The sequence below is a fragment of the Colobus angolensis genome, unplaced genomic scaffold, assembly GCF_000951035.1.
Source record: "Colobus angolensis palliatus isolate OR3802 unplaced genomic scaffold, Cang.pa_1.0 Scaffold32, whole genome shotgun sequence".
Taxonomy (NCBI): domain Eukaryota; kingdom Metazoa; phylum Chordata; class Mammalia; order Primates; family Cercopithecidae; genus Colobus; species Colobus angolensis.
The window spans coordinates 6,232,307-6,247,686 of record NW_012116488.1 but is presented as its reverse complement, the minus strand read 5'-3'; the positions used below and the strand labels follow the sequence as shown (position 1 = coordinate 6,247,686).

At 51.8% G+C, this 15,380-nt stretch overlaps 1 protein-coding gene across 1 annotated transcript in view; it reads left to right on the top strand.

The window, feature by feature from the left end:
• LOC105518476 (cholesterol 24-hydroxylase) overlaps positions 1-14,285 on the top strand; it is a 44,796-nt gene extending 30,511 nt beyond the window's left edge. The window contains exons 8-15 of the mRNA XM_011951484.1: positions 2,865-3,015; positions 3,188-3,250; positions 5,136-5,208; positions 7,942-8,026; positions 8,660-8,770; positions 12,395-12,483; positions 13,195-13,261; positions 13,544-14,285. Of these exons, the coding sequence (XP_011806874.1) occupies positions 2,865-3,015; positions 3,188-3,250; positions 5,136-5,208; positions 7,942-8,026; positions 8,660-8,770; positions 12,395-12,483; positions 13,195-13,261; positions 13,544-13,714 (810 nt within the window). The 3' untranslated portion in view covers positions 13,715-14,285. The remainder of the gene's footprint in view (positions 1-2,864; positions 3,016-3,187; positions 3,251-5,135; positions 5,209-7,941; positions 8,027-8,659; positions 8,771-12,394; positions 12,484-13,194; positions 13,262-13,543) is intronic.
• The last annotated feature ends 1,095 nt before the right edge of the window (positions 14,286-15,380 follow it).

Sequence of the window (15,380 nt, the reverse complement as noted above, 5' to 3'; positions counted from 1 at the left end):
AACCCTGTCTCTACTAAAAATACAAAGAATTAGCTGGGTGTGGTGGCACACACCATAGTCCCAGCTGCTCGGGAGGCTGAGGCAGGGAGAATCGCTTGAACCTGGGAGGTGGAGGTTGCAGTGATCCGAGATTGTGCCACTGCACTCCAGCCTGGGCGACAGAGCAAGACTACGAGACTATGTCTCATAATAATAATAATAATAATAGACTTAAACATAAGACCTGAAATTTAAAACACTAGGAGAAAACATAGGGGAAGTGCTCCAGGACATTGGTGTAGGCAAACATTTTATAGCTAAGACTTCAAAAATACAGGCAACAACAACAAAAATAGACAAATGTGGCCAGGCATGGTGGCTCGTGCCTGGAATCCCAATACTTTGGGAGGCCAAGACAGGCGGGATCACTGGAGGACAGGAGTTCAAGACCAGCCTGGCCAACATGGTGAAACCCTGTCTCTACTAAAAATACAAAAATTAGCCAGGCATGGTGGTTGGCACCTGTAGTCCCAGCTACTCGGGAGGCACAGGCAGGAGAATCACTTGAACCAGGGAGGCGGAGGTTGCAGTGAGCCGAGATCACACCACTGCACTCCAACATGGTTGACAGAGTGAGACTTCATCTCAAAAAAAAAAAAAAAGACGTGACTATATCAAATGTGACTATATTAAACTAAAAACGTTCTGCACAGCGAAGGAAACAGAATGAAGAGACAACTTGTTAAATGGGACAAAGTATTTGCAAACCACCCATCTGACAAGGAATACAAACAACAACAAAAAGCAGATAATTCCATTAAAAAGTTGGCAAAGAATCTGAATAGACATTTCTCAAAAGACAAATGGCCAAGAGGTATATGAAAAAATGTTCAATGTCACTAATCATCAGATAAATGCAAATCTGTGAGATATCATCTTACCCCAGTTAGAATGGCTATTATCAAAAAGACAAAACATAACAGATGCTGGTGAGGATAGAGAGAAATGGAATTCTTATGCATTGTTGGCAGGAATGTAAATTTGTATAGCCATTATGGAAAAGAGTATGGAGGTTTCTCAAACTAAAAAGAGAACTACCATATGATCCAGCAATCCCACTACTGGGTATTTATCCAAAGGAAAAGAAATCAGTATATCAAAGGGACACCTGCACAATAGCCGAGCTATAGAATCAACCTAAGTATTCATGAACAGACAAATGGATAAAGAAAATTTGGTGTAGCCGGGCGCGGTGGTTCATGCCTGTATTCCCAGCATTTTGGAAGGCCAAGGCAGGTGGATCACCTGAGGTCAGGAGTTCAAGACCAGCCTGGCCAACATGGTGAAACCCCATCTCTACTAAAAATACAAAAAATTGGCCGGGCGCGGTGGCTCAAGCCTGTAATCCCAGCACTTTGGGAGGCCGAGACAGGCAGATCACGAGGTCAGGAGATCAAGACCATCCTGGCTAACACAGTGAAACCCCGTCTCTACTAAAAAATACAAAAAAAAAAAACTAGTTGGGCGAGGTGGTGGGCGCCTATAGTTCCAGCTACTAGGGAGGCTGAGGCAGGAGAATGGTGTAAACCTGGGAGGCGGAGCTTGCAGTGAGCTGAGATCTAGCCACTGCACTCCAGCCCGGGCGACAGAGCGAGACTCTGTCTCAAAAAAAAAAAACAAAACAAAACATTAGCCAGGCATGGTGGCGGGCACCATGCTACTCAGGAGGCTGAAGCAGGAGAATCCCTTGAACCCGGGAAGCGGAGGTTTCAGTGAGCTGAGATCGCACCATTGCACTACAGCTTGGGCAACAAGAGTAAAACCCCGTCTCAAAAAAAAAAAAGGAAAAGAAAAGAAAATATGGTGTATATACACATGGAATGCTCTTTGCCCATAAGAAAGAATGAAATCCTGACATTTGGAGCAGCCTGGATGGAACTGGAGATCATTATGTTAAGTGAAACAAGGCAAGACCAGAAAGACAAATAGTGCCTGTCCTCCCACATTTGTGGGAGCTAAAAAAGTTGATTTCATGAAGGTAAAGAATAGAATGATCGTTACTAGAGGCTGGGAAGGGTGAGTGAGGGGATGAAGAGAAATTGGTTAATGGTACAAACATACGGTTATATAGAAGGAATAAGTTTTAGTGTCAGTAGCAGAGTGAGTGACTATAACTAACAGCAAGGTATTGTGTATTTCAAAAATAGGGAGAAGATTTGAAATGTTTCCAACACAAATGATAAATGTTTGAAGTGATGAACATCCTAAATATGCCAATTTGACCATTGCACATCGTATTCGTGTATCAGAATATCACATGCACCCCATACATGTGTATAATTATTATATATCAATTAAAATATAAAGATTTTTTAAAAAGATGGCTGCTGCAGCTCCACATATCACCTCCTTATCCCAGGAATGAAGAAGTAAAAAAGGGGAAAGGTGATAGCTGAGTTCATCTCAGGGCCCCCTCCTGTTCCCTGGGAGTTCGGCCTCTGAGCTTGCAGACCCCAATACCGCCCCGTCTTTTTGGCAGCTGATTGCACTCGACTTCCTTCTGCTTGGGATTTCTTCCTTCGATGCAAGCCTAACTGCCTCCGCCCGCCAGGGGTCCCTTTATACCTTGCAGGGCTACCTGGATGTTTTAAGCCATCCCACCCACCACTGCTAAGGACTTGGTGCAGGAAAGGGAGGCTGAGGCCTGGGCCCAGTTTACCATCTTGATCCAGTCTCCCTGGCTGCTCCATCTTTTCTAGAATTTCTCACATTCTACTGACGTCCCGGCTTGCCAGTGCCGCTAAAGTCATTTCAGGGTGGTAGGGGAGAGGGGAGAGGGAAAGTGCATGTTCACTTGGCCATCTGGAGCTGAAACTCTTGTTTAGTTCCTGCCAGGGAAGAGGAAGCAGCTCCGGGAGGTCCGGGAGAGCATTCGCTTCCTGCGCCAGGTGGGCAGGGACTGGGTCCAGCGCCGCCGGGAGGCCCTGAAGAGGGGCGAGGAGGTTCCTGCTGACATCCTCACACAGATTCTCAAAGGTGCGAGGGCCCCCTCTGCAGACTGGGGAGGGTGGGGTGGGCCGGGACGTCCCCCAGGTGATTCATCGCCTCTGGCTCGGTTTGGCTTCAGAGGAGAAGCACAGTTCTTTTATGAGCTGTGGGGAAAGGGAGCAAATATTTGCTGGGAACTGAGACTCTCCTTGTCTTTCAGCTGAAGAGGGGGCCCAGGACGATGAGGGTCTGCTGGACAACTTCGTCACCTTCTTCATTGCTGGTTTGTAGCTTTAGTGGTGACCAGGGGCCTGGAGCTCTGCAGAAATACTGCAGACCATGGATCCCTCAGACCCAACTCTTTGGGATTTTGGGGGCTATCTGAGCAGAGCTCACCACAGGACTAGGGGGCTGGGCTAAAGGGAGCAGAAACCCCTTCTTCTTGCTGTCTTGGGGGCATCTGACCTGGTAACGCAGCTGGCAATTGCGGGGATGTGTGAAGCTGGCCTTTCAGCTCCAGAGAGCTTGGCTGTGTGAATGCAGGTTTCCCCTCACTCAGAATTTGCGGGGAGGCCTGCATTAGACTGGCACAAAAAGAGATGCTAAGCAGCTTCATTCGTTTGCTCATCAGATATTTCCTGAACATGGTTCTTCACCTAGAAAACTCCTCTTCACCTGTCAGCGAGCCCTCACATGCCTCCTCCTCAGGGAAGCGCAGGCTGCCTCAGGCCCTCAGCTAGAAGCTGGCTGCAGGCCTGGAGCTCCTCCCCACCACCCATCTCATAGTGTTAAGCTGTTAATTTATTTGTGGTAATTGAGTGAGGTCTGTTCCCCACCGGACTTGATGAGCAAAGGGTCAGGTTGTTTTGCTCACCTCTGTTCTGCCAGGGCCCAGTGCGGTAGGTTCCCACGAACATTGAATGAAATAAACAAATGGTTGACACTAGGCACTGGGAAGATGGAGGTGAACAAGATGAGGGACAGTTCCTAGTCCAGTGGCAGAGGTGGACAGACAGAGACAAGTACTGATGGACGAAGAGGTCTACAGGTGAATGGCATGGAGGTGGGAGAAGCACTTGCAGATGCTCTAGGTGGGAGAAGCACTTGCAGATGCCCCAGGAGATTAGAAATGGCCAGTGTTAAAGCAAGGCTGCAGGGCGCCATTCCCTGCCGTGGGGAGAAGGGATTTGCGGAACCAATGGCTGGTCCTATTCCTGCAGCTGGAAACCCAGGTCCCGGATGAGGCTTCTGGACAGACCTAGCCTCAGTCTCCTCATCTGTAAAATGGGGGCCTTGAGGAACTCTCCAGGCTTCTATCCAGCCTTCCAAAGAGGGTGTATTAATCCCGTCTCATCGCTCCAGTCTATCCCTGAGCCCTGCGTCCAGACGCTATGGGGGACTGGCCGAGGGCAGGGTGGGTTGTGTCTGTCTTTCCCTTTGCCTGTGAGGAAACTGAGGCTGAGGAGGGAAGTGGCCTCCTACAGTCACAGCCAGCGATGCAGAGCTGGGGCCAGGGCTGCTCTGTTCTCCCACCCCGCTCCCCAGCTGAGGGCTCCGCTGGCTGTGTGACTGGCCACCTCCACACCCTGGGAGCTGGGCCCTTCCTCCCAGTTTGGACTTGCTGTAAGGTACAGGTCTTCTGCATTCAAGCAGAGCCCCTCAAGCACCTTGGCTGGTCAGTGTTTGCCACCTGGTAAGCCACCTACTCCTTTAGAGTAAACTCATGTCTGTTGCCTCTCAGGCTAACTTGGAGGGGTTGACTTTATCACCTTGGCCAGAGCCTGCTAGAAGTCAAAATCTGCCTCCCGAAACGTCCGCCATCCCTCATAGAACCTCAGGGTCATGAGGGGCTTTTGTGTGTGCACTGCAGCATGGGAAGGAAAGGCCTTGGGCTCACCGACTTTGAATTGTGTCCCTCCCTACTCTCCCCGCTGTGTGACCAGAGACCCATTCCTCTCCACCTCCACTTGTTCTTCTCCAAAATGGAGGTGAGCGCCTCCCCAGGCCAAGTGAGACCCAGACGATGGTTCAAGGAAGGGGCTTTTAGACCCAGATGCCTGAGGGCAAATGCCATTTACTTGCCAGCACTGGCTGGCATAGAGGCAGACAAACTGTCTCCTTCATCCCGTGGCCCCACGTAGAGCAGCCACTGTCCACCCTTCCCACAGGTCATGAGACCTCTGCCAACCACTTGGCATTCACGGTGATGGAGCTGTCTCGCCAGCCGGAGATCGTGGCAAGGTATGGGGGTGATCTTGGGACTGGCAAAGGGGTCTGTCTGATGTCTTGTTCCTGAGGGCCACCTGTCCCTGCCTCCCATGGTTGAGTCCCCTCAACATGCCCTGCTTCCCCCGGGCCTTGCCGTGTGCTGTTCCCTCTCTTGGAAACGCTCTCCCTGCTTTTCCCCTGGAGAACGCGCCTCTTCCTCCCACTCCTCTTCTAGAAAGGGCTTCTCAGATCTCTAAAGGAGCCACCCATGTTTCCCCTCTGAGCCTCCTCCCAACTCATGAATGTGTTTCCCCGGGACTATTTCATCATGTCTATTTTAGCTATGAGACCGGAAGCTCCAGGAGGGCGGGGCCGTGGCCTTTTCCCTCCCCACAGTGTACCCAGTGCCTGGCCAGAGCCTGGCAGTGATGATGGAGCAAATCCTTGCTAAAGTGCCAAAGGCATACTTGTCTTCTGATGGCAAGACAAAGGAGGGCATCCCTGGGGAGGTGGCATTTGAGTCAGGCCATTGGTTTCCTTAAATACAAACAGGCTCCCTCCAGGACAGTTGCATGGAGTGGCTGAAGCAAGTGTCAGAGCTCTCAGAACGCACCAACGGGCTTGGTGGGAGCTCTGGGGAGGTGGGGTCAGGCCTTCAATCACCATTATTAGTCATCAGCAGCATATAAGGGCGGAAGTGAACATACAATCATTCTTGGGTTTAAAAGTAAGTATAATAGTAATAAGAATTTCATATAAAAATTTTGGGAAAAGCAGAAAAGTTATAATAATAGTAAACCCACCCATGGCACCCCACCCACCCAGAGCCAATTCACTGTTAACTGCTGAGTGCCTGTTCAGCACCTTCTCACCTACTCGTGGGCAGCTTTGCTGTTTTTTTGTCACCTGGTTGTACAGCTGGCTTTTATTCCCCATGCGCCTTGTCACAGCATTGCCCACCTGATTGTAACCTCCTCCCAAATCCACTCTTTCTGAAATTGTGGTAAAATATATATAACATAAAATTCTACATTTCCATTGTCTTTAAGCACAGAGTTTAGTGGCATTACGGGCACATTGTGAATGCCATCCCCTCCACTGTTTTTTGTTTATTTTTTTTTATTTTTAATATTTATTTATTTATTATTTTTCTTTTTTTTTGTTTGTTTTTGAGACAGAGTCTTGCTCTGTCGCCCAGGCTGGAGTGTGATCTCAGCTCACTGCAACTTCTGCCTCCCCGGTTCAAACAATTCTCCTGCCTCAGCCTCCAGAGTAGCTGGGATTACAGATGCGCACCACCACACCTTTTTTTTGTATTTTTAGTAGAGACAGTGTTTTGCAACGTTGGCCAGGCTGGTCTCAAACTCCTGGCCTGCAGTGACCCACCCGTCTTGACCTCCCAAAATGCTAGGATTACAGGCATGAGCCACTGCTCCTGGCCTCCGTCTCCAGAACTTTTTCATCTTCCCAAACTGAAAATCTGTCCGTTCTCCCCTCCTCCACCACCGGTAACCACAGTTCCACTTCTGTCTCTATGCGTTTGTCTATTCTAGGTGACTTATGTAAGCGGACTCATACGGTATTTGTCTTTTATGTGACTGGCTTATTTCACTTGGATAACGTCCTCCAAGTTCATCCATGTGGCAGCATGTGTCAGAACTCCCTTTCTAAGACTTACTAATGTTCCGTTATAAGCATCTCTCCCATTTTGCATATTAATTCATTTGTCCATGGATACCTGAGTTGTTTCTTCCTTTTGTCTATTTTGAATAATGCTGCTATGAGGATGGGTATACAAATATCTTTTTAAGTCCTGGCTTTCAGTTGTTTTGAGTTTATACCCAGAAGTGGGATTGCTGGATCATATGGTGATTCTATTTTTAATTTTTTGAGGAATCACCATATCGTTTTCCATAGCCGCTGAACCATTTTACATTCCCACCAGCAGTGCACAAGGGTTCTTTCTGATTTGTCCACATCCTCGACAATACTTTTGTGTTTGAGACGGAGTCTTGCTCTGTTGCCAGGCTGGAGTGCAGCGGCTCTATCTCTGCTCATTGCAACCTCCACCTCCCAGATTCAAGTGATTCTCATGCCTCAACCTTCCAAGTAGCTGGGATTACAGGCACCCGCCACCACTCCTGGCTAGTTTTTGTATTTTTAGTAGAAACAGCATTTCACCATGTTGGCCAGTCTGGTTTCCTACAGCCAATCCCAAACATCAGACACAAAGGGTGGATGTTTTAGGGCCCCTGGAACATGGTTCCCAATGGTTTGGGCACTGTTTCGGATGTGGCCGTCATTGGATCTCTTTAACAGTCTTTGGGCTGGGTGTGGTGACTCATGCCTGTAATCCCAGCACTTTGGGAGGCTGAGGCAGGCGGATCACCTGGAGTCAGGAGTTCAAGACCAGCCTGGCCAACATAGTGAAACCCTGTCTCTACTAAAAATACAAAAATTAGCTGAGCGTGGTGGTGAGCGCCTGTAATCCCAGCTATTCGGGAGGCTGAGGCAGGAGAATTGCTTGAATCCTGGGGGCTGGGGGCGGGGGGCAAAGGTTGTAGTGAGCCAAGATTGCACCATTGCACTCTAGCCTGGGCGACAGAGCAAGACTTTGTCTCAAAAAATGAAAATAACAGTAACAGTGTTTGTGGATAGGGAGCCCCATGTGTCTGTCTTCACCATTCCTTCCAATGTCCCCTTCTTAAAGCTAAGATGGGGAAAGGCTCCCTTTGGAGATGAACTTGTCTTTGTCTTACCCCACAGGCTACAGGCCGAGGTGGATGAGGTCATCGGTTCTAAGAGGCACCTGGATTTCGAGGACTTGGGGAGACTGCAGTACCTGTCCCAGGTGTGGGGAGTAGGAGGGAAGCTTCTGGGCAGATGTGGGTGATTCATGTCATCAGGCCTGCTGCCTCCCTGGACCTTTTAGGACAGTGGTTCTCAAACTTTTCTGCATAGGAGACTCCCCTAGAAGATTTAAAGTATCCCGAGGCCCAGGCTGCCGCAGACTAATGATGTCAGAGTCAAGGAGCTCCCCAGGTCACCCCAGTATTCAGCTTAGCTTGGAAACTGGCCCTTTAGTAAATCATGCCGTATTTGTGCTTCCCGGCTAGGCTGGAGTTCCAGATCCTTAAGCTTCCCCTGGTGAAGTCAGGCTCAGCCGCACCTCCCCAGCTGCTGCAGCACAGCAGGAGGCCTTTCGGGTTCTGCTGTGGCTCTCTGGAATGGTGGGAGCCCTGATGCCTGGTCCCAGCTCTGCCACTGTGGCCTTGCACAGCTCCCTTCTCCTTCTGGACCTCAGTTTCTCCATCTGCCACGTGATGGTGAGACTGATGTCCCAGGGGCCTGGGACCCAGGCCAGGGTGAGGGTATACATTCAGCCTGTGGGTGGGAAAGAGAGGGGTCCCAGGCATGCCACTGGCCAGCATGATCTGTGGCCTCTCCCGACTTCTCTTGTTATCTCCCCTTGTGGCTTCTCTAGGTCCTCAAAGAGTCACTGAGGCTGTACCCACCAGCATGGGGCACCTTTCGCCTGCTGGAAGAGGAGACCTTGATTGATGGGGTCAGAGTCCCCGGCAACACCCCGCTCTTGGTGGGTGGAGGCCCTGGGGGCCCTGGGGTGGGCTGGCCTGCTTGCCCCAATGGTGGTGAATTTGGGACTCACCAGGGGAGCCCATGGCCCCATTCCCATCACTGCGCTGGGCCTTGCTGGCTGCCCTGTTCTTTCCCACGGAGTCTCACCATAGCCCTGTGAGGGCTTTGTCCCCTCCTCACACTGTTCAGCAGAAGATTACAGCACGTCATTCTGGAAGGGAGGTGCCCCTTTTACAGCTGAGGACACTGAGGTTCAGAGAGGTTAGTCACTTTCCTGGGGTCACACAGCTGGCGAAGAGCAGATATGGGAAGTGCCCAGTTTCACAGATGACCCAGACTTGTCCTGGTTCTTTCCCTCCTTGCACTTTACAGCTCTTTCTCTCTCGGCTTTCTCCCTGGACCTCCTTTACCTTGTGTCTCTTTGTTTGCTTACTTGTTCATTTATCTATTCATCCAGGCGTTTATTCATGTATAATAGCCCCTAAACCCACCCCCAAACCAGGAAACTAGGATGTAGTCACTCCCTGCTCTTCTGAGAAGGAATCACTAATCTGAATTGTGTGTTTGCCCTTCCCTCGTGTGTGTGTGTGTGTGTGTGTGTGTGCACGCCTGTGTGCACGCATGCAGTAATATGTTGTAGGACTTGCTTTTTGGCTCAGTATAAAGATTGGTAAGATAGGCTGGGCGCGGTGGCTCAAGCCTGTAATCCCAGCACTTTGGGAGGCCGAGACGGGCGGATCACGAGGTCAGGAGATCGAGACCATCCTGGCTAACACTGTGAAACCCCGTCTCTACTAAAAAATACAAAAAACTAGCCGGGCGAGGTGGCGGGCGCCTGTAGTCCCAGCTACTCGGGAGGCTGAGGCAGGAGAATGGCGTAAACCCGGGAGGCGGAGCTTGCAGTGAGCTGAGATCTGGCCACTGCACTCCAGCCCGGGCGACAGAGCAAGACTCCGTCTCAAAAAAAAAAAAAAAAAAAAAAGATTGGTAAGATTTGTGTAGGCTTCTCTATGGAGCCATGGAACAACCACCATTGCTGATCAATTCTCAGGTGACAGGCATTTGAGAGGTGCTCAGTTTGTCCCTATTATGAGCACCACCACAGCAACGATGCCATTTCCGTCTGTGTGTCCAGGAGCAGTGTGCGAGCAAGCTCCTCAGGCACGTACCCAGAAGTGGGAGGGCTGGGTCGTAGGACCTGCGACTGTTCAGCTTTACAGACCAATGCCACATTGTCTTCCGAAGTGGCTGCACCAACTTAAGACACCCACTAGTGGTGAGGGACAGCACCTGCTGTTCTTTATTGTCTCCAACACTTAGCATGGTTCCATTTTGTATCTGCTGCCGTCCAAATATGTGTTTAAAAAAAAGTATTTCACTGTGGTCTTGATTTGTGCTTTCCTGATTACTAACTAGTAAGAGTGAGCATCTGACCCTGTTTTCTCTGTCTCTGAGATGTGGGCTCAGTTTCCCTTTTTGGGTAGTGTGTTTTTTCATATTGCTATATAGAGCTTTATTTTATTTTATTATTTTTTTACAGCATACATTTATTAATTATTATTTTTATTATTAATTTTTAGATGGAGTCTCGCTCTGTCCCCCAGGCTGGAGTGCAGTGGCGCCATCTCCACTTACTGCAACCTCTGCCTCCTGGGTTCAAGCAATTCTCATGCCTCAGCCTCCCAAGTAGCTGGGATTACAGGTGCACACCACCACGCCTGGCTAATTTTTGTATTTTCAGTAGAGATGGGGTTTCACCAGGTTGGCCAGGCTGTTATCAAACTCCTGACCTCAAGTGATCCACCTGCCTCGGCCTCCCAAAGTGCTGGGATTACAGGCGTGAGCCAGCGTGCCTGGCCCTGGAGCTTTACTTGAAAAAGTCATGTGTTCATCTTTTGTCTGGTATGTTTGTCATCTTTGTGGCTTGTCTTCATTAATGTGTTTTTGATGATCTACATGTCTTAATATTTTTAACAATTACTACTTTTGCTTTGCCTTGTTTAAGAAATCCTTCTCTATCCTGAGTTTGGGGCATTCATTTACATTGTCCTCAAACAATTTTACATTTTTCTTTCCAAAGTTGAGCTTGTAACTACCTAGAATTGATTTTGTGTGTGGTTTCAAGGCAGGGACCGATCTGTATTGATTTGCCAGGGCTATTGTAACAAAGTACCACAGACTTTGGCTTAAACAACAGAAATTTATTTTCTCCCAGTCCTGGAGGCTGGAAGTCTGAGATCAAGGTGTTGGGAAGCTGGTTTCTTCTGAGGGCGCACTCCTTGGTATGCAGACAGCCACCTTCTCCCTGCGTCTCCACGTGGTCTTCCTTCTGTGTGTCTATGTCCTAATCTCTTCTTATAAGGACACCAGTCAGGTTGGATTAGGGCCCATCCTAAGTACCTCATTTTAAGTTAATCACCTCGTTAAAGACCTTGTCTCCAAACACAGTCGCATACTGAGGTACTGGGGGTTAGGACTCCAACATATGAATTTGTTGGGGACAAAATTCAGCCCATGACAGGATCCTTTTTATTTTTACCTATGAGGAAGGAGGAGCCCCAGCCCCTGCTCGCAGCCCCTCTCCTCTGAGGGCTCTGCCCCACCACCCCCAGCGTCCATCCAAGCCTCATCTGTGGCCACTCTGTCATCTGTTTTGCCGTAATGGCCATCTCCTTAGATCCCCTTAAGCTGGCAGGGGAGGCCCTGTGGCTCCCTCTCAGCCTGGGGGTGCCACCCTGTGGGCTTTGAGTGGGCAGACTGGGCTCCATCCCCAGCTCTGCTGCTGGCTGGCTGGGTCATCTCCATCAGGCCTTCGGCTTCCTCTTTGTTAGGTTGGGGGGAGTGGTGATGGCACCCAAGGCACAGCCTGTCAAGAAGCGTCAGTAGGATGACGTACATCATGTGCCTGGCAACAATCCCTGGCACATCGCAGGTGCCCTAAACCCAGCCCCCGTGCCTGATGCTCCCACTCACTTGCTGGAGCTCAGCTCCACGGCTCCCTGCACCCTCTGCTGCGCTGACCCCAGCACAGAGAACGAGGGGTGGAGCAGGCTCAGGAGGAGATTTTGTCCCAGTGTTTGGAGGCCAAGGACACAGAGTGAGCCTCAGCCCCACTCAGGAGGCACCACACATGCAAGTGGACGGCTGGTGGGGTCTGCAGCTCCTCCACTCCCACCCCTGCGGAAGCAGGCCTTGAGTTGAAGAGAAACTGAATATAACAGTTCTCAGGATCTAGAGGAAGTTGGCCTCACAGAGTCAGATCTGAGTTTGAATTTGGCCATTTATTTGCCTTGTAACTTCAGGTGAGTCACTGAGCCTCTCTCTGGGTCTCAGTTTCCTCATCTGTAAAATGGGGATAATGATGGCTCCCCCACAGGGCTGTGCCCAGCACAGGATGACACAGTAAGCCCAGCTGGCACAGTTGGCTGTCCTCGCTCTTTCTCTTAAGGGATTTTCTAGGGGGCCAGTACAATCGACACCTACCTAGATGGGGGTGAAGCCATGGGGGGAGGAGAGTGGGACCCACTCTGCTCCGAGTAGCCCTGTTGGGTGGCCTCAGTGGCTCAAGAGGTGCCAGGGGAACACCCTGGGAACCAGAGACGAGCGGACCCTTTGCCCGCAGTTCAGCACCTATGTCATGGGACGGATGGACACATACTTTGAGGACCCGCTGACTTTCAACCCCGATCGCTTCGGCCCCGGAGCACCCAAGTAAGTCCCTCCTCGAGCTGCCCATGAATGGGGCTGGTGGGAGAAGGACAGACACAGCAGCCTCTGGTCTGAGCCAGAGGCGCCCACTTAGCCCACGTAGCCTTCCAGATCCCTGTGAGGTGGCTGTAGAGGAAATCACAGCTCAGAGAGGTTAAGGAACTCACCCAAGTGGCAGAGCAGGGGTCTGGCCCCAGCTCAGTCTCGTTCTAAAGTCCATGCTCACAAGCAGCACCAAATACTGGGAAGCTGGGTGATTTCACCTCCCCAAACCTTGAGGTTCCTGTCTGAGAAATGGGACCATCCGTGGCTGCATCTGGAAGTTGCTGTGGGGGTCAGCACGTTAAGGTACCAAAGCCATGGTGGGAAGAGCTGGACTCCACAGCCTGCCCGAGTTTAGATCCAGGCTCTGCCCAGAGCTGGATGTAAATTTATGACCTGGAGTGAGTTGCTTTGCCCCTCTGAGCCTCAATTTCTCCACGTGTGAAATGGGACAACATAAGCTCCTTCCAGGAGGGTAAAAGGAGGAGAAAAAGAGAGAATGCAGATCCAGCCCTCGGCAGAGTCAGCGGTTCATGCTTTGCATGCAAAGTGCCCAGCCCCTGGCTCTAAGTCTGTGTTCATCCAGACATGGGTTAACTGCTGTCTTCCTTGTGTTGTTCCTGTGGGGATGTCTGGGGCTGCTGGCCTTGTGATTCCTCTCTTTCCCTGCAGGCCACGGTTCACCTACTTCCCCTTCTCCCTGGGCCACCGCTCCTGCATCGGGCAGCAGTTTGCTCAGGTAGGAGAGGCAGGGCGTGGTTCTGCCCAGGAGTGGCTGCAGGGGTGGTGGCTTATCCTGAGCCAGGAAGCACCTCAGAACCCCTGCTCTGGGGCTGCTGGGCTGTGGGCTCGGGACCCAGCGGAGCCAGACCCAGAGGACTGGCTGTGTTTTGCATGGAGGAGAGTGCGAAACACGGGAGGCCCTCCAGGAGGAGAGCGGGCTGTGACATTTGCTGCTTTTTCACTCACTCATTCTGTCTTTGCTTCTTCATTCCTTCCTCATTTTGTCTGCTGGGCCCAGATGGAGGTAAAGGTGGTCATGGCAAAGCTACTGCAAAGGCTGGAGTTCCGGCTGGTGCCCGGGCAGCGCTTCGGGCTGCAGGAGCAGGCCACGCTCAAGCCACTGGACCCAGTGCTGTGCACCCTGCGGCCCCGCGGCTGGCAGCCCACACCCCCACCGCCCCCCTGCTGAGGGGGCCTCCAGGCAGGATGAGACTCCTCGGGCAAGAGCCGTGCCCGCCCACCTGTTGCCCACGGCCACCCACCCTTCTCCCCTGTCCCATCCCCTGGGCCACCCTTCACGCTGGCTTCCAGCGGGCCCTCTGCCAACTGCCTGCTTCACACCCCTCAGCGCTCCCTGTCACCTGCGGACTCCACGGCCCTTCCTGGACTGGCCCTTGCCCAACTCCCAGCCACCACCATTGTCCCTACCACTGAGCCCTTGCACAGGCCACTTCCTCAGACGAGACACCCTAACTCTTGCTCACTCCCTAAAGCCCTCTTCAGGTGTCACCTCCAAGAAGCCCTCCTTGCCACCCCCAGCCGGGTCAGGGGCCCCTCCTCTGTGCTCCCTCAGTCACCTGTGCTACCTCTAACACCACACTGACCACACTGTATTGTGAGTGTCCGTTCATGTGACCAATTGCCCTCCCAGGCTGTCAGTGCCTCAAGGGTAGGGTCTGTGTGTGATTCGTCTCTGAGCCCCCTGTGCCCACCCGGGGCCCGGCACAGAGTCGATGCTCAATAAATGTGTGTTGACTGCATGAATGACCTGGAACCAGGCCATGTGCTCTCGCCTCGGCTTGCTCATCTGTGAAAAGGGGGAGATGTGAAGGCTGGCAGAGCTCTGGAAGCTGCCAGCCCGCAGGTGCCCCAGAGATGCCCCGACAATGCTGCTTGGGAGAGACTGCCCCGGGTTACCTGCCTGTTCCTGTGCTGTATTCATGGCCATGCCCCTGGGTGCTGTGTGAGGTTGGGACTGGGTGGGTGACTGGCTCTGACAGCTGGATTTGAGAGGTCAGGGAGGCCCCTGGGCCTCTCTTGGGAGCAGCTTGGTGGAGCTGAGCCCCATGGTGCCCTCCTGACCTGGCAGCGGGGCAGGGCAGGTAAGACTGCAGCCCTTGTGGTGGTGATGGGGAAAGCCATCCCTTCCTCCCCAGGGCCGTGTCCTCTGAGCCCATCCAAGGAAGACGTCCTGCCCTGAGTTTCTCCTTCAGTCATTGGGAGCTTGTCTTTGTGCAGAGAGAAAAAGCTCCCCTCGTGGCCCAGTGCGGTGGCTCACGCCTATAATCCCATCACTTTGGGAGACCGAGGCAGGTGGATCACCTGAGGTCAGGAGTTCACAACCAGCCTGACCAACATGGTGAAACCCTGTCCCTACTTAAAAATACAAAAATTAGCCGGGCATGGTGGTGGGCGCCTGTAGTCCCAGTTACTTGGAGTCTGAGGCAGGAGAATTGCTTGAACCCAGGAGGCAGAGGTTGCAGTGAGCCGAGATCGTGCCACTGCACTCCAGCCTGGGCGACAGTCAGACTCCATCTTAAAAAAAAGAAAAAAAAAGCTGCCCTCTCCCCTGCCTGGGCCATGTGCCCCCTGGAAAGACCCCTCCCCACACAGGGAAGGCACAGATGTGTGCTGGCCCCTGATGTGCATTGTCGGCCTCCTTCGGTCCTTGCCGCAGTCTTGAATGGTAGCTCCAAGGGATGGTCCCATCAAGCAGATGAGGAAACTGAGACTCAGGGGCGTAAGTGACATGCTCAGTACAGGTGGGGCTGGGGTGGCTCTGAGAATGGAGGAGACAAGTGTTTGGGTTCTCAGCCTGCCCCTCTCCCCAGCCCAGCTGGGTCCTGAGAATGCAC